General features: G+C 44.6%; 1 protein-coding gene across 1 annotated transcript in view; it reads right to left on the reverse strand.

Moving 5' to 3' along the window:
- Positions 1 to 19116, reverse strand: part of LOC142785342 (sphingomyelin phosphodiesterase 4-like) — a 141950-nt gene that overhangs the window by 37665 nt on the left and 85169 nt on the right. Inside the window, exons 7-8 of the mRNA XM_075883823.1 lie at positions 14866 to 15328; positions 13876 to 14024 (exon numbers count right to left, since the gene is read on the reverse strand). Of these exons, the coding sequence (XP_075739938.1) occupies positions 13876 to 14024; positions 14866 to 15328 (612 nt within the window). The remainder of the gene's footprint in view (positions 1 to 13875; positions 14025 to 14865; positions 15329 to 19116) is intronic.

Here is a 19116-nt window from a genome sequence, read left to right on the forward strand (position 1 = left end):
ATTCAGAAAAGAATGGGCCCAGAACTGTGAAAAGAAAAGCAGAGGCATCCTCAAACTCTGTTGGGAAATCTATATCGTGGTTGGCGACGACTTAGCGGTGTCATCATTGGCAAGCCCCAAAACTATTATTGTGTGGCCATTAAAAGAAATAGAGCCAGTTAGGGGGACACGCGAAAAGCTATCCAGTGCAGATATTTTCACATGGCATCAAAGGATATCAATAAATCCCACGGCCCCCGCCGCGGTGGTCTAGTGGCTCGCAGGTCGAACCCGCAGGTCGCGGGTTCGAATCCCGGCTGCGGCGGCTGCATTTCGGATGGAGGCGGAAATGTTGTAGGCCCGTGTGCTCAGATTTGGGTGCACGTTAAAGAACCCCAGGTGGTCGAAATTTCCGGAGCCCTCCACTACGGCGTCTCTCATAATCGTATGGTGGTTTTGAGACGTTAAACCTCACATATCAATCAAATCCCACGGCCTTTGCTCGAGGGGCGCCTAAACTCGGGTGTGAATTCAACCAAGCTCAGTTGATTAGTGAATCGTTCCTTCATAAAAAACACTTTCCAGCACCTGTTATTGATATTGTGAAGCCAAACTATCTGGAACTAGCTCATCCAGAATTACTTGCTAAGTGCCTCCATAGGAAAACTCAAAACCATAACGAGACGTTTGATTGTGATATGAAGCGCGTTCCATAACAAACATTGTAAACAGAGTTCGTACAGGTTTCCAAAAGAAAAAATGAAGGACTTTTCAACAAATTTAAATAATTTGATTGTAGTTCACGATAAGCTTAATTGCACAAAAGAATAGATGTTCAGTTCACTTATTGCATAGTTTCACTAGACTAGAAGTTCAGAAGCTCAGGGCAGGTCTTTCAGTTTTTTTTTTTCTATTTGAGTCCCAATGCCATCGAGTTCATCAGACTTGACTTATGCAGTCTTTCGCAAGCTATTGGACTTCACTACATGGCTGATGTCCCAAGTCACTTCTGCATTTTCAGCAAAGCAATCAGCAGAGGCCATTAAATCAGAAACAACTGCTTCAAGTTTCTTTCTCTTCAGCTGCATGCATTCCACTTCCTCCATAATCAGGTGTCTTTTTGTCTGACTTGCATTTGTTGGCACTTTTTCTTATCCAATTCTAAGTGTGCCCCATAGTGCAGCCTCGCTGCGGACACAGCCAATCTGAGCTCTTTTGTTATGGCGAAATTTAAAATGCCACCTGCCCTTTACACTGAATCACATATGACATGCTGCGAAACATACGACAAGCCCTTTGGGTTCTCTACAGAGATTTGGGTGCTTGACGCTAAACCCCCGTTCAACACTTGCTTGTGCATGGCTAAGAACAAGAAGGAGCTTGGTTGTTTTGCACAGCTCTTTATAGGAATGGTGGAAGATCAAGAGTTCGCGAAAGAACTCGTCCAGCCTGCCAACACTCCTCTCAAAGAGGCGAAGCTCATGCTTGAACTCTTCCAGCATTTTGGTGTACTCTGCGATTACACATTTTCGCCAGCGGTCACTCAGTCTTCCTGTTAAGGTCAAGATGTCTAGCACCTTTCTTAGGCCCACCAGGCACTGATCTGGCTTTGAGCACATAAGCCGGGGGTCTAGAGCAGACAGGTTTCGAACCAAAGACGACTTCAAAAAACTTTGTTCCAGTATTTTCTTGGCCAACGCTACCAAAAATTACTTGCACTCCATTTTGATTTGAGATGCATTCTTTGCACTGGCTTTTGATTCTTTCAGTGCTTGTTCACACTTGGAACCAATATGTACTTTTTTCAAGTGAAATGAGGTTAATCGGGGCTATCAATCTCCACCCTCAGCAGACCACCAACTCCTCCCAATGACGACAACTCTGAGGCTTTCATGAATTTTGAAAGGAGCTTCCGCACAATACTTTCAAGATCTCTCCCAAGAAAGAAGATCATGGGTTTGTCGGATTGAATGTCTTTCAACAATGGCTGAACAATAAATGCAACACTGAGGGCAAAGTTCAGTTTTGCCAGTGTCAAGGAGTAGAGACAGAAGCTATGCACATTTTCACAGGGTGCACACTTCGTACGCTCACCTATTTGCTTCTTGCAGACTCCACATATTTCTTCACATCATTCCAAAGAAGCAAAGCTCTCTCGATCACAATTTTGTTTTCCACCCATCGATGAAACACAAATGGCAGAGGAAATTTATTCTGAGTAGTCACGGTTGAAAAATCATCTCTTCGTGCAGGTGAGTCATGGAAGAGTGCACTCATGCTTGACAGTAGAATGTCGATGCCCTATTTAGAGGCTGCGACGCCTGCTCTGCAGGCGTTATCGACGGTATGAAGGCAACACATTCCCAAGTCGATACATTGAACTTGTTGGTTTTATTGAAAATGAACTTGCACGTTCCTAAAAACTTAACGTTGACATTCGGCCCATCCGTGGATATCTAACGAATCTTGCCAAGTGGCAAAGGCTCCAAAGTCTTCAGTAGTACCGTATTTACTCGCATAATCCTCGCACTTTTCTTCGCCGGAAAACCGATGCAAAGTTGGGGGGTGCGAGAATTACGCGGGGAAAACTTTGCAGGAAAACGTAGAGAGCGAAAAGGAAAACGAAGTGGCCGCAGTTCCGGATTCTCACACCAGCAACTTACAGCAAGCTTTAAGAAGTACTAATTAGAACTTACCTTACAATAAAAGCAGAGGTTCAATACAAGGCAAGATTTATTTGAGACACAAAAAGTGGAAGCAAAAAGCCGAGAATTAGAATACCATACGCAAAGCTTGTGGGCGTTGCGGGCGTAGCAGTAGCGTTCGTCGCTCAACAGGAGCCCTCAAAAGGTAAGCGTAGGACGTCAGTATTGGGCTGATGGCTATTTAACAGAATCGTCCGCAGTTTCCTTCTGAAGAAATAAAGTTTACCATCAATATCCCAGTTTTAGGCACACGGCGGGCCCAAGCGTCTTGGTGGCTTGCAGCTGCCGTCACCAGTAGCGAACACAAAACTCGTAGGCTTCGAAGGGCCTGCCGGCGACCCTGTTGCCGTTGTTCAGTGCATGATCTATCACTTGCAACTTGAAGCAGCCATGTAGCTTCAGTATTGCCCCATAACGTGCCAAGATTACCAACACAACATACAAAACACGCCGCAACGCGCACTGGCCACTTGGGCTTGGCTTGGATTGGAGGGAATGTCCATGCAATAGTATGCTTGATGCTTAAGAAATGGCGCCAGATGGTGTGTGCTATCATCATCAGTGTATGGAACGAGCAGACGACATTATTGCAGCAGTTTTCTGGGGTGCGACGATTACTCGAGGGGAAAAAAACAACGTACTTTTTGGGGGCGATGTGGGGGGTGCGAGAATTATGCGAGTGCGAGGATTACGCGAGTAAATACGGTACCTCCTGCATATCGTCTGCTGTGGAGTGCCCTATGAAAGTGGATGTGTAGTGACCACCTTGTGTGCCGGGTCCCAATATCGCACATGCACGTCCATTTGGTTTTCTTGTAGGAAGTCATTCATCGGCTTGTCAAAAAGTACGACGTAATATTCGAACTCCTGTACCTCTTGTCGCAAGCACAAGAAAAATGACCCCAGTCCATGGCACGCATCATACCCACATTTCTATTCGCCGCAAGAAAATGATTTGGCCACCTCACAGTGGGAAACAGCCGCTTGAACAAGTCGCCAGTTTGTGCCGACGATCTGTACGAGTAGTGGGATGTAATTACTTTGAGTGTCCACAAAATTTTGGCATTGGCGACGACCTCGTGCGAATTGCAGGTGCTGCTAAGATCCGTCGCTTGGGATGGAGCCGAGCTAGTGGACCGCTCACTTGAGCTTACTGTCAGGTAGCTCAGCATAGAGTTTCCAGCTGCCATTTCCACAATTTCACTGTGCTTGGTGCTATTGTGTGGCTTTTGATAGCAGATTGACCCACAAAAGCGACGTCAAACCTCTTTTTGCACAATGTGCATTTTGAGCGGTGGGGGTCTGATACATCCGGCGCAATCCAACGCTTATATTTATTGTTGCTGAGCGAAACGCTCTGGAACTTGAATTTCCCAAGCACTAGTGCAAATTATGCCACCCGCATGCACGATAATGCGGTCACAAAGCCAAGCGCACAGCAATCAACATGTGCAAAACAAAACACCACCGGAGCACGAGCAAACACCGACAAGCTACACAGCCTACAATGAGGCCAACAGATGATACTAAGGTGGCTGAGGGATACCACTAAGCAAAGCCAGAAGAAAACCTTTTAAGCACTTGTAAAGTCTGCAGCAATAAGCGCATTCGGGCAACTTTTTTTCCAAAGCTGAAAATTCTGTAGCCTCATTGTGGCCATCAGCTAATGGCTTCTCGCCAACCGGAGCTACAGCCAAATAAAAGAAAATGGCGCTGCGAGTGCGTGCATGCCTCCATCTCATACGGGCGGTTTGACAGTGTCTGACTTGACAATCACGGTGTCGCGGGACGTGATAAGCAATAATGTTTGCCCCGCACTACACTCAACTAAAGTGAATGGCGAGTCGTACACTTGGACCCTCTGAAAATCCCCAATATTCAAGGGTTTTCAAAGACTCAAATGAAAATCGAGGACTTTCAAGGCCTGGAAAACGAATTTTTCAATGTCAAGGGTTTAAGGATTTCAAGTACTTGTGCGCACCCTAGTAAATATGCTCTCTTGATGCTTTGTTCACTTATAATCATCGCCATGTAGCCCATGTGAATGTGCTGAACTATTCTGGAATTCAGCCAGGGCACTACACAGTGCAGGGCCTATGCACCCTTGACCTGCGTCAACAGTACAGCGCTGACACAGCTGCAGAGCAGGCGACAAATGAAATGCGCCAGGCAAGATTTTTCAACACAAAAAGAAAAAATAATAATGGCGATGAGTATCTGGCTGCTGCCTATTGAATGGGTCTGTCAATTTACTGTTACTTCATTGTTCTTTTGAAATAATGCATATTTTCAACTTTATATGCAATTATCTCAAAACATTCTTTTTTGTACTTATGCTTCTTTTTCTCAGCAACCGCAGTACCTAGAATAATAGTTTTCAGCCAGTATTTAGATAATGTACAAGGAAATATGCTGATGCAGAATTATTGCTGTGTGAGAAAGTGCTGTTCTGCAATAGGTCATCTAATAGTCTATTATCAAGTGATAACTAGGTGCCTGAGGTAAAAAAAATTTACGAAAAAATTAGTACTACAATTTCCAGTGCTAAATCTGCTTCAGTAAAAACAGGAATGCCTCATGATCGCAATGATAGTAAAACAATTACTATAGCTCTTATGGTTATGGCAAAAAAGATAAATAAACTTTACATAAAATTCATGGCGGGTATAAGCTCACCCTGTTCCCTTAGGTGACTAATTACCACACTAGATAGACATTTTGCTCAGTTCAAGCCAATAATTGTCTGATTGCGTAACTGATCTCTCTGAAGAAAAACAATGCAACCTATGGGTTCAAAGCAAGCATCTCGCTAGCAAGACAAGTGGTTCATATCTGCCAAGTTCAAGGATTCTGAATCCGGGAAATTTCCGCAAAGAGGGGGGGGGGGGGGGGGCACAAAAAAAACAAGGACATACAAACAAGCAAAAAAAAAAAGACATTGCGAAAAACAAAAGGGAGTGGGAGGGAGGTCTCAATCGCAAGCGCCAACATCAGCGTTGCGGTCTTATAGTGGCTACGAGTGGCCAAACACACGAGGGTACAGTTTTTCACTAAAGTGAAAGCCTCGAAGGATCAACACAACCAGCAGAATCTATTTCAGTCGAAACAACTCGCGTGTGTCTTCCTGGGACACACGTGAACGAACGGGACGGCGCAGCTGGCTGCTGCAAAAGAGCGGGTCAAAGCTTTGCTTACTACTGCATTCTTATTTTTTTGAACAGGAACGCCAAAACACGTCTAGCCCCTTTTTATTGCGACAGCAATTATATGAATAGTCTGAGCTGTTTTTTTTGTTTTTCTTTTTTAGGTCGCCACCGTCACCATCTTTCACAGTATATGTATACGTATCTATATATATGAACACTCAAAGAAAAAAAGCCGCCCGCGCTCGGCACCGAGCTCGTCGCGATGCGCCGAAGCATGCTTATCTCTCACATGTACTTTGCCCCATGGATGGATGCCTGCGCGCGAGCGCTTATCCTTTGGTGAGAGAATAGTGTGCCTTCGGCTTTCACTGAAACAAAACCGTTAGTTGCCGACCCTGCAAATGCCACATTGGTCTCTGCACAGGCCACTTTTGCGAAAACAGCGTGCTTTTCATACACAGCGAGGTATAACAACTGGGACACTTGTTAGTTTGTACTTATCTGTACCTGTGATTACATATCGTGCATCGTTTTTGTTTAAACAGCCCGTTAGGTGTCGAGCGGTAAAGGTTGTTAGTTACAATACTATTGTCCTACGAGTATCGTTTTCGTTCCAAGTTGTTCCAAGTTGTTGCTGTAGCATTTATTGCTTCACCCTTGCGGCATAACTGTAGCTTTTTCATTTCTTACGTATTTATTGCCTTTAACCTCTTGCTGCGTGCCCTTGGAGCTCGCAGATCGTTATCGCGCCACTGTGACCGCGGTTTTGTGCGCGGCGGTTGCGACAAACAAGAGTTCATTTTACAATCCCCAAGCACTTAGCTGCGCACGCGCCTTCAAAACTAAGTCATTTCATGCCATCTACGATACCATCTGCCACAGTTTTGTCCGCATAGTTTGTGGAAAGCAGCATTCCTTTGACTGGTTGAGCGCACACTTTCGGGGTTCTTTCAGTTACGCCGTCGTTATACATGATCGTGTCAAGAGCAACCGCGACTTCGTCCGCAGTGGTTGTGGCAACGACAATCACACGCACTCTAGAAGACAGCGCGTGCGCCGGTCGCACGCGTACTTTCGAAGCTCTGAGCACGCTGCTCTGGGCCTTTGTTCGACAAATTTTGTACTAAATTTCGTATCACTCGCCGCGATTAGGTAATGTGTTCGGAACATCCGGATTGATGCCCAATGAACATTAGAAAAATTTGGCTGGCGAACTTCAAGAATTTGTATCTGCCACAGTATCGCATCACTGAACATCATATTGTACATTTACATGAACGCCTCTTATACTCATTTATAATAAAATGGAGTAGGTTCGAAAATCCTGGAGTGGATTGAGCTGCTTTTCTGTCAATGCGGCCAAATCACGCACAGAAATTTCAATTTCCGGGAGATTTTCATGAAAGCCGTACAAAAGGAAAAAATTGGTCAAAATTCGGGAGTCTCCCGGCCAATCCAGAAGACTTGGAAGGTATGTAGTTGTGCCGAAACACCATAAAACAATGCTGAGCAAGCACCATTAAACCAACTGATCATGCAAGAATGAAAAAAGAGCCAATCGTTCAAAGGGCTCGTTTCGTTAGGATACACAGCTATTGAAACCTACAAGCAAATATGCCATGTAAAGCATGGAAAACACAGTTTCTACTGATTCAGCTATAATAGGAGACAGGATACTAATGACAGCACGCAAAATAATGTCAAGGAAAGTATAGGCGCTATAATTCGGAGTAATTTTAATAATAATGATAAGCTGCATGCTTATCAGCTGCAATGTCTCTACACTCGCAACATTCGTGAGCCCCGCTGCAGCGCCCGGTAAATAAGAAAAGACAGGGCATGCGCCGTGCGCATAAAGCAAGCAGAACAATATGGCACGCGGCAGCGGGCGAAGGGAAGTGAGGAGGGAAGGCGCCGAAATGGACAAAGGGGTCGGCATAATATTAAAAAACGAAATATCCAACGGACAAGGAGGCGCCAGCTGACAGTTAGTGGGGCTGCAAAGGACGAATGTAGAGGGTGCGTATATTATGTGGGAGACAAAAAAAACGATTTTGATGACTGAAGTTGGGGGTACATTTATTATGCGAGCGCTTGAAGTATGCAAGTAAATATGGTAAATAAGAGAGCATCAGTCAGCGCCATCTGTTGCCATGATGGCGAGTGTGGAACACTCCTTTTCGCCTGCTTGTTAATTCGACGGTTCTGGATTCAAATCACACTGACAGAAAGGGCGACTTCCTTCCTCGTATTTAATAGGCGTGAGCGAATTTCGAATTCGCCTAGATTCCAACTAAAGTTTTTAGAAAGTTCTAAGTATTCAAAATGAATGAATGAATGAATGAATGAATGAATGAATGAATAAATGAATGTTAGTCCATGTATACCCCCTATAAAGGTGGCTCCATGGCAGTGGAGGAGTGATAAGCCTTGAAAGCTCGTATTTAGAAGGACCCTGAAACAGTTTTGATGATAATATACAAACACAGTTACTGCAATTACTCGAATCTAACGCGCACCTTTTTTCTGGTTAAGCGAGTTCATAAATCGCATGCGCGTTAGAATCGAGTACGAAAAAAAAAATTACGGTCAATCTATTGCCATCGGCAATTCCAAAATGGCCACCCCCTACGTGCGTCGGCATGGCGCGTTGGCCATTTCTGCCTATGTGTTTCCCATGTGCGGCACTTCGTACGTGTGCTGAGGAGTTTATCTAGTAGTGCATTAGCATCGACGGTTTGGAAGGGCCGACTCCAAAAACTCGAGTGCACCACGATGCCGCTTTTAAAAGGGAAGTCATCGCGTGTGCAGAAACGGACGGAAATCGGGCCGCATCGCGGTCGTTCGGAGTTCCCAAAACGTGCGTACGGGACCGGCGGAAACAAAAGCAGAAGGTTGTCGACAGCAAAGCTTCACGCAAAGGCTTCAGTGGACCACAGCAAGTTCGGTTTCCGCAAATTAAAGAGCTGCTCGGCGAGTATGCGCTTGGGCAGCAAGCGGCACAGCGGCCCGTGTCGACAGAACTGCTCCAAGTGCATGCTATGCAATTAGTCTTAGAAAAAGGTCTAATGCGGAGCCAGTTTAAAGCGAGCAGGTGCTGGCTAACTAACTTTATGAAGAGGAAAGGCTTTTCCCTCCGAAGGGGAACATGCATATGCGAAAAGTTTTGGGGAGGAGTACGATGAGAAGCTTCACAGTTTTCAGAGGTTCGTCCTAAACTTGTGGCGCAACAACGGCTACCTGCTTGGACAAATCTGGAATGCCGATCAGACGCCTCTTTACTTCGACATGCCTGACACCACAATCGTCGAGAAGAAGGGGGCGAAGCAAGTTCGCGTGCTGACATCGGTTCACAATACAGTGACGGAAATGCTCTGTTATACGTCAGATGGGCACAAGCTTCGCCCGTACCTCATATTTAAATGGAAGACGCTTCCGAAAGGAGTCGTTTTTTTCGAGTGGTGTGATCGTGCGGGCCAGCGAGAAAAATGGGTGCGCGTTGTAATCGATGTCTTACAATTTTTTTTTTTTGGCGATCGAAATCGGGTGCGCGTTACGATCGAGGGCGCGGTAGAATCGAGTAAATACGGTAAGTGCCACAAGAGGTGTCCAAACAGAGCTATATTTTACACATTGTCACGGTTGCAAATGAAAAAGTGCAACTTACTATAACTTGGTTGCATATTTGACGTGAGCATTAAAGCCTATGTTAACAGTAAAACTTCCATTGCCCCAGGCAACACATTAAAGAAACTTTGTTTTTCCAAGTTGCCCCTCGCCTTAAATAACATTCTATTGACATGAAACTGCGCTTCGTTTGTGACAAACAAGACATGCGCTAGTCTCAATTGCATATGAAATCATCCCGTGCGAAGTCACAACAACATGCATTCCATCTCCACACTGTAATGGTGATGACACCCTATCTGAATGATCGTAGGCTTTTGCCCAATAGTTCCGGTTTTTCCTTCAAAAGCGGGGAATTGCTGGAATTGTGTTGTTGGAAAAAAGATGCGCATTATATTTGATTTTTTTAAGGAGAGGTCAGAGACTCACTCGTGCCTTTTCCGAAAAAATGCTTGCCTGTCATTTCTCGAAACACTTACCGTAATTACTCGAATCTAACGCGCACCTTTTTTCCGGTTAAGCCAGTTCATAAATCGCATGCGCGTTAGAATCGAGTACGAACAAAAAAATTACGGTCAATCTATTGCCATCGGCAAATTCAAAATGGCCGCCCCCTATGTGCGTCGGCATGGCGCGTCGGCCATTTCTGCCTATGTGTTTCCCATGTGCGGCACTTCGTACGTGTGCTGAGGAGTTTATCTAGTAGTGCATTAGCATCGACGGCGTGGAAGGGCCGACTCCAAAAACTCGAGTGCACCACGGTGCCGCTTTTAAAAGAAAAGTCATCGCGTGTGCAGAAACGGACGGAAATCGGGCCGCATCGCGGTCGTTCGGAGTTCCCGAAACGTGCGTGCGGGACCGGCGGAAACAAAAGCAGAAGATTGCCGACAGCAAAGCTTCACGCAAAGGCTTCAGTGGACCACAGCAGGGTCGGTTTCCGCAAATTAAAGAGCGGCTTGGCGAGTATGTGCTTGAGCAGCGAGCGGCACAGCGGCCCGTGACGACAGAACTGCTCCAAGGGCGGGCTATGCAATTGGTCTTGGAAAAGATCTAATGCGGAGCCAGTTTAAAGCGAGCAGGTGCTGGCTAACTAACTTTATGAAGAGGAAAGGCTTTTCCCTCCGAAGGGGTACATGCATATGCGAAAAGTTTTGCGGAGGAGTACGATAAAAAGCTTCACAGTTTTCAGAGGTTCGTTCTAAACTTGCGGCGCAACAACGGCTACATGCTTGGGCAAATTGGGAATGCCGATCAGACTCCTCTTTACTTCAACATGCCTGGCACCACAACCGTCGAGAAGAAGGGGGCGAAGCAAGTTCGCGTGCTGACATCGGTCCACGGTAAAACTACAGTGACGGCAATGCTCTGTTACACGTCAGATGGGCACAAGCTTCGCCCGTACCTCATATTTAAATGGAAGACGCTCCCGAAAAAAGTCGTTTTTTTTTTTTCGAGTAGTGTGATCGTGCAGGCCAGCGAGAAAAATGGGTGCGCGTTGCAATCGATGTCTTACGTTTTTTTTTTTTTTTTTTTCGCGGTGGACATCGGGTGCGCGTTACAATCGAGGGCGCGGTAGAATCGAGTAAATACGGTACCTCTACCTTCCTTGAAGAGGTCTAGGTATGTGCTACAGAGATTTTTTTCAGGTAAGCAGTACCCATCTCTTGGTAAGGACTCGAGTGTCATTGCCTACGTTCTCAATTTTTCTATTACACAAAACTCAAACGATATAAGTTTCAAGTGATGCCCTGATAGTCGTATAACCATGGTTCCACTGTATTTAGGCTCTAGGAGGCTTTTTTCTAGTTCTCAGTGAAAGCAAGGCAAGGTAAACAAGAGTCCACCATGTCATTAAAAAAAAACGGCTATAGCATTGCCAAGGCACATGGAAATACCTACTTGTATGAGTTGAAACAAGCCCGCATCGCCACCTTTATGAAAATCCGGTAGCACAATGCAAGTTAGTAATGTTTGAGGGAAGTGTTTTGAAGCTAACACAAGCAAACATTAAAGAGAACCTGAAACGATTCTAGCGATTTTGTAAAAACACATTGGGCTGGTAGACAAAGTTCGAAGAGTCACATAGAGACCGATTTGACCTCTTTGTGTAAACTGTGTAATTTATTACAACGCTTTAAAGCTGCGAATCGCTGCGACTTGGTCAAACAGGTTTTCAACCGCCCATTCACAGAGCGACATGCTCTGGCCACTTGACGTCACCGTGGCTGCTGATCTGACTGGCTGTCGTGGGCTGTTGAGTATGTGGAAGTAAGGTCGGCCGATGGGGTGGCAGCCCCTGTCGGGGCAGATATGAACCACTCCGCGATCTTTGTCTCTGTTGCCAGACGATGTACGTGCTGCCGGGCGCACTGTGTGATGACCTGCAAGACTGCGCGCAACCTGTCGGCGTGACATTCCCTTTAGGTTCCTTCAATTCCCAAAGGTCCCATTCCCAAAGGTCCCTTTAATGCAACCAAGAGCTCCACATTAAACAAAAACATGGAAGACGCTTGAGCTTTACATTCAAGAGTAGAATGCAATATCGTTGCTTCGCTCAGTTTGCGTCCCCTTCAAGATCGTCAAGGTCTCCATTGTTCTCACAGCTAAGTGAGCACCAATAGTACAACCACATGAGTGCATTTCATGTTTTTCCCGTTCAGTTAATATGAACTGCACACAATGCTGGCTTGTGATTGTTGTACAAATACCCTCGGTGATTACTGAGGCAAAGCTGTGCCTAATTCTGAGCAAAAACCCGGTCAATGATGCAATGACCCAACGTGCCTGCGTTCATTTTACCCTGTCGGACAGCAAAGATACTGCCATAAAGCATAAACCTACTTTTACTGGCATCTTCTGAAATGGATGCTCTGGCACAATCTGCCGTTACATTTTAGCAGTGCATATTGAAAGAACCTAGGTGAGAAACGTGACAGAACGCAAAGGCTGCATTGGCTGGCTGCCAAACATCAATGTTGAGAAGTTCTGAAACTAAGCTTTCTTTTTTAACGAACCACTAACTCACTTTCTACAATTTTTTTTTCCTATAACATCTCTATTCTAGAAAATTGTGCTACGACTGCTTTTGTAATCTTTGCAAATCTTGTTGCGGTGAGATGTGCCTGGTTTTCACATACACTCAAACCTCACTATAACGAAGTTGCATCTTACACAAAATTTGTTTGTTAATTGTGAAAATTCATTATAAATTTATATTCCTAGCACTTTATTGCAAGAGTATTCTTCATTTACTTTGTTAAAACCGATATTTTCTTATACAGTGAAATCTTCGTAGAACGAACCCAACGTTAACATACTTCTATTAAAGAACTTTTGAAAAAATCCCATGCCGACTCCTAATAGTTTCAATGTAAAATTATTTCACTGCTACGTACCTCGGAATACCAAACTTTTCAGAATAACGAGCGTTAATTTAGCTCCACATTATATAAACAACGCCTCAGTACTATGAAGTCATGTTCTGAAATCTGTTGCGACCACCGGAGCGGTATGCAAGCAGACGACAAAGCAAACGGACGCCTTGCTTCTCGGAAGACGCGCGATGGTGCAGTGAGAAAAAAACGAAAGGGCGACTTTTTCTTTTTTTTTATTGAAACGCAGACGCTGCAGGTTTACAAGCACAGAGGCGAGGGCAACACGAGAGGGCAAGGTCAGCGGGGCAGATTGGAAGTTGCGGAGCAGGAAGCATGGGCGCAGAAAACCCGAGACAGCTAGAGAGCAGAAAACAAAACACGAGAAATTTTCTTTTTTAGCGCTTTTTTTCTTCTTCGAAAAAGGCAATGACAGCCGCCACGCTTCGGGCCTTTCTTTCTTTGTCACTCATACATGTGCTTTAGGAGGCCTTGTTTGTCAGTCGTGTTCATCTCTTTTCGGTGATTACTTATCGCGTCCGCAAACCAAGTCCGCATTCGCGCTGCGGTGCTACTACAAATGAGTTCATCTCTGCTTGCGACGAAGAAGTGGAAGCAGTTTTCGTTAAGCGAGAAAGTGGATATTCTTCGGCGACTTGAAGGCAAAAAGCAGGCTACTGTGACCAAAGAACCGAATCGCACCACAGGAATGTGAATAAGCTGGAGGCCTTCACGCTGCAGTTTGTGCTGCACGCATAAAAAAAAAAAAAACAGATGTCTTTAAAGTAAACGTGCATTTTTTTGTATTCACTAGTGCGTTTGTTTTTTCTCGTGAAAAACAAGTTCAAGGACCCACCGTTGTAAAGTTAAGTCGGTTTGGTCGGCTGAAAATAAGTACTTATGGTTAATTTTAGGGCTTTCACTATAATGACCTTTCAAAATAACGAACAAATTGCCGTGGCCCCCTGAAGTTCGTTATACCAAATTTCACTGTATTCGGGTTCATTATATCAAGTTATGGTAGTATGTGGATGGTAAAGAACTCACAGCTTGATGTCATCCATAGGGGTCTGAATGTTGCATGGGTAGGCAGCACTGCTGCTGGCGTTCCGCCATTCACTGTACCGGAACTGGTGCAGGTGCTTGACCATCATTCGCACTATGAGCATGTGAAGCTGGCTGGGTACAGCACAATCCTGCCAAGACAACAGAATGGTAAAAAAAAGAAAACATGAGCCCCGCATTTTTCATTTCACACAACCATCATTTCACGTGAAACGTAGCACATACGAATGTGCTACACAGCGCCTTCCACAGAACTGTGCACCATATTGCTAATCAAAGGGACAACTCTGGTTAAATCCAACAAATTTCTGATTCCCTCGGAGCTCAAGTTATTAAATTCGAGTACATTTGGTGAAAACAGCTAATATAGAAGTCATTTAAAAATGACTAAGAACTTCTCATTGACTTCGTGACAACTAGTTCGGTACTCCTCAAGTTACAACATTTATCATGTTGATTAGGCCACACAAGCAAAAAAAAACGTAAAATGCTAAACTGTCCCCCTTCTAAATTTCAGTGATCAACCTCTGGTGCACTCTGTATTGTGGATTTCATTACACTGATGTTACTTGCATTGTGGTTTTACTGTATGTGAAATACAGCGAGTCTTTGTTAACCAACACTGATACTTTTGTTGTTAGTACGGATGAACCCCTTTGTAAAACACAATGAAGACACAAATGGAATGAAAGACACGAGTGTACTTGCACAAATATAGGGGTTCGTCAGAAAATGAGACCATGGTACCCTGCTCTTAAGAGGCAAGAATCGCTGACTAGTGCAAGTCCCTTACAAAGGGGTTCAACTGTGCTGAGATTTCTATTAAACTACAGAATCATATTCACATATATTTCGCCTCTTATCTGCAATACTTGTCTCAGACACTGGTCAATAGTCCTGTCCTTCTTGAAGCTTTCTTCGTTACCTACTATTCGGCACACATCCGAGCTCCTTAGCGCTGACTGAACTCACCTCAGTCGTGCTGAAGGTGTGGTGAAACGACACGGAAGTGGGTGCAGCACCCGGACTTCCGTAAGGCGACGCAGCACCCGCCGGAGTCCTGCTGAACACGGCTGTGGCCACCTGCTGCCGGCCCAGCCAGAACTCGAGCAGGACCTCCAAGAAGGTCTCAGAGACGCGTGCGTGAGGGTCGCTGCAACCCACTGCCGGCAATGGCGATGACGTGAGGATGGGAAACCCAGAGGGTGGTGTGGACACCATGGTCGTGCCGTAGTGCCGTGGTGGAGTGGACGGGGAGTAGTTGCTCATGTTGCCGGACCCCGAGTAAATGCTCTGCAGGATGTCTTTGCGGATCAGGCACGGCTCGTTGTTAACATGGCGGTGCACGACTCCGGCAGCAGTGCTGTTCGGGCAGATCCTGCCCGGAGATGACATCCCATTCCAGAAGACGTTGTCTCGCTCTCGGTAGAGGGGACTAGGAATTGGGTGAAAAAGCACAGAAACCTCTGCATATGATCCAAAACGCAGGAGGTGGTAAATCGAGCAGAAGAAGTCAATGAAGAAATGCTCTGCTCGTGAAACCCTCATCTTATTCCCAAACGATAGCTGTAGTCTATCTTGAAATCACTTCTTTGTTATAACACATTGAACTTGCTAGAGCAGAACCTTGTTAATGTGTGTCTAAAAAAAAAACAAAAATAAACCTAATACAGTCACACCCAGATATATCAAACTCAAAAAAAAAAAAATGCCTATCAGTTTGATATAGGACATAATTCTATATAAACCTGCTAAAAATTTGGACGTCATAAATTCACATATCATTCATAAAAGCACTTTATTGATGAAGCTAGCTTAGTTGTGTATGAAGGAGTCCTCCTTTTTTTTTTTATCTGTAACAGCACGCATTTCTCAACATGGTCTAAAGAGTCGGAGCAGGCGAGGCCGAAACTTTCCACATTCGCGCAGAAGCTCTAGACCAGTGCAAGAGCAGCAATCGCCTCCGAGGACGTGGGCAAAGGATTGTCATTGCTTTGGTCATTATGCCCGCTTTCACATGTGCCCGGTACGATGTCGGCAATGTAGTCGTTTTCGAGCTCCCCCGAGGTCGCGACATCATCCCTTGCCCTCACAGACTTGTCGACCATTGACCTGTCAACAGGATCCGGAAATTTCGACAGCTCGTTCCAAACTCTGGCAACACCAGCAATGGCTCCTTTGCACACATCGGAATTTTTTGAGTCATTACCGGCACAGTGGCACCGTCAGAAACGCCATAAAAAAACACTTTCTTCTTTTCGTACAGACACTGCTTGGACTAACGGGGGATACAGCTAACTACGACTGGATTACAAGACTTCAGCGCCATGACTCTGGAATGATGACAGTCCCGCATCATCACGAGCAGCACACCACTGTGCTGTTATCTAGGCTGGCGGCGGCAATCTTCCTGCCCGTGAATCTAGCTCTTAGGACTGTCACACCACACCGCCCCATCGGCCAACCAGTGACAGCAGTGACATCAAGCCAGGCGTACAAAAGGCCCCGTCCATCACGTGCTCCATTCAGTGGACTCTGTGGCACCGTCAGGACCGCTATGAAAAACCTCTTTCTTCTTTTCATACAGGTTAGAAAAGACTGGTTTTGTCTAAGTGTCACAAAAGTGACGTTCTTTGCTTTGTAGTGCTGCCGAGCCCCGAGTGTATTTTGTGTTGCATTGGTGAATCTTAAAATTTCTCGTGCACTGTTGTTGCTTAGCGGTAATATTGAAAAAAATTCAGGCCCTGACACGCTAAACGAGATTCTAAAAGGGGTTACAGAAACAAAGTTCGCAACGATCATTATAAGAAGGGTGGCAAGAAGTACAATCCAAGCTGATAAAGAAAGAAGGTACACTAGCATCACTAAAGCAGTACCATAAAAAAGTAGAGCAGTGTGAACAGAATGTCACCACAATGAGCGAAGACATCATGAATCTGAGCAAAAAAACTAGACGACATGGAGAACAGAAGCTGCAGGAATAACATTCTCATTTATCGTTTGGAAGAAAAAACTAATGAAAATAAAAGAGATCTAGAACAAGTGATAGTCAAAGGTGTGTTCAAGGACAAACTCTGAGTGGAAACAAGATCGGTCTAGCGTGTACATTGCAAGAGGAAAAAACAGGCAGACAGCACAAGGCCTGTGATTATAAGGTTTCACAACTTCATAGAAAAAATCACCATTCTGCGTAACTGCAAGAAGTTTAAAAATAGTTCAATATCTATATTGGAAGACTTTTCGGCCTCAGTTCGTGACGTATGCAGTAAACTTTGGCAGTCCTCCAAAGCAGAGAGTGAGAGGGGCAATAAAGTAACATTTGTTTATGATAAACTTAAAGTGAACGACCAACTGTACGTATGAAATGATGATCAAAAATGCCGGCTACCTTTGAACGCCATGTGTTTTGACAACACCAGGAAGACCAGATAAGCTTTAATGCAAGGAGCATTATGAATAAAGCTGCGAAACTTCAAAAAACTTTGCTGATTCACTCTACTGACATGTCAGTAATAACTGAAACGTGGCCACATGGCGATGTTTACGATTCAGAGATAGTTACACCTTCTTATTCTTTTTTGCGTGCCGACCGAGATAGCCGCAAGGGCGAGGTTGCAATGGCAGTACGCAAGGGCCTATCTTTTCGCAAAGAGCAAGGAATTTCAGATCACGAAGGTTTGTGGTGCACTGCATACGTATGAGTCATCGATGCTTATAGGTGGTATTTAGAGAAACTTAAAACGCGTCCGACGAATACATCACAAGAATTGACGATTTCCTCCACGATAAGTTTAATATTCGAACTAAGCTCATTCTTACCAGCGATCTTAATTTACCCCCTATTTACTGGAATACGTTTACATTTGGTAGTAGAGACATAGTTCTGAGCTGCTTTTGAATTTAGCATTTAGTTTTTCATTATCTCAGCTTGTCAGAGATTCAACACACATTCAGGGGCAGACATTCTCAATGCTAGATCTTTCCTTTGTTTCTAATCCTCTAACAGCCGACGTCAAGCTAGAAGATGGCATATCTCATTACAAACTTATTTTACTAGCAGTCACTATTGGTAATAGCCTACCAATTTCGAAAACATGCGTAGCTGTTAAAAACTACAATAGAGATGCTGATGTTAGGATTATTGACTACCTTGAAGTAGTGTTAGAATGCTTTTCCATTGAAAATCACTGTACAGTGAATATTATATGGCTAAAACTAAAAGACATAATAAAATATTGTAAGGACACATTCGTTCACACACGACTCAAACGTACAAAACGGAGAAACCCATGGATTACGCCCAATAAGATCCACCTGAAAAAGAAGGCTGCAAGGGATGCGAAAGAAAAACCATAATTATGATGATATTCGCCGCCTTTCCATTGAGCTAAGGGCATCTATTAGGAACTCAAGAGATGTTTTCAACGACACTTACAAATTTCATGACCCAGAATCTGCAAAAGTTCTGGCGCTATCTATCCAAGCCCGAGGACCACGCGACTCAGATCAATATAAACGGGACTATCACAGATGAAGCTCACACTATCCCTAACACATTTACCGGGTACCTCCAATCCGTTTTTACACATACTCGTGAGCTTGCAGAGAATGAATCGGCACCGGATTCTGCGTTATCAATTCCGGACCTGGTCATAACCCAAGATGGAATACTTAACTTATTGCTACAGATTGACGTTAAAAAATCTGAAGGCCCTGACAATCTTCCAAATGCTTTTCTTCGGCGCTACGCAGAACAACTGAACTCTTTCATAGATGCAATTTTTGTAGCATGGCTTCAAACAGCCACTTCGCCGATAAACTGGCTTCTTGCCAAGATCCTTCCTATTCATAAAGGGGGCAACAGGCCACTTGTGAACAACTACAGGCCCATCTTCACTGACTAGTTCTCGTTGTAAAATGATGAAGCATATTATCAACAAGGCGATCAGCACCTACATAGAAGACAACAACCTGCTTTACTCCCAACAACACGGATTTGGTAAAGGCCTTTCTACCATAACTCAAGATCTAAAAATTGCGCATGATTTTGCTACCGTAAGTAACTCGAGACCTCAATGTGATGCAATATTTATAGACTTCTATACAGCATTCGATAAGGTACCCCATCATAAACTAATTTACAAACTGAAGGCTATCGAGATTGAAACGAGTATAGTACAATGGATAGACACCTATCTTTCAAACCGCACTCAGTACGTTGAA

The sequence above is a fragment of the Rhipicephalus microplus genome, unplaced genomic scaffold (genome assembly GCF_043290135.1).
Source record: "Rhipicephalus microplus isolate Deutch F79 unplaced genomic scaffold, USDA_Rmic scaffold_21, whole genome shotgun sequence".
NCBI lineage: Eukaryota > Metazoa > Arthropoda > Arachnida > Ixodida > Ixodidae > Rhipicephalus > Rhipicephalus microplus.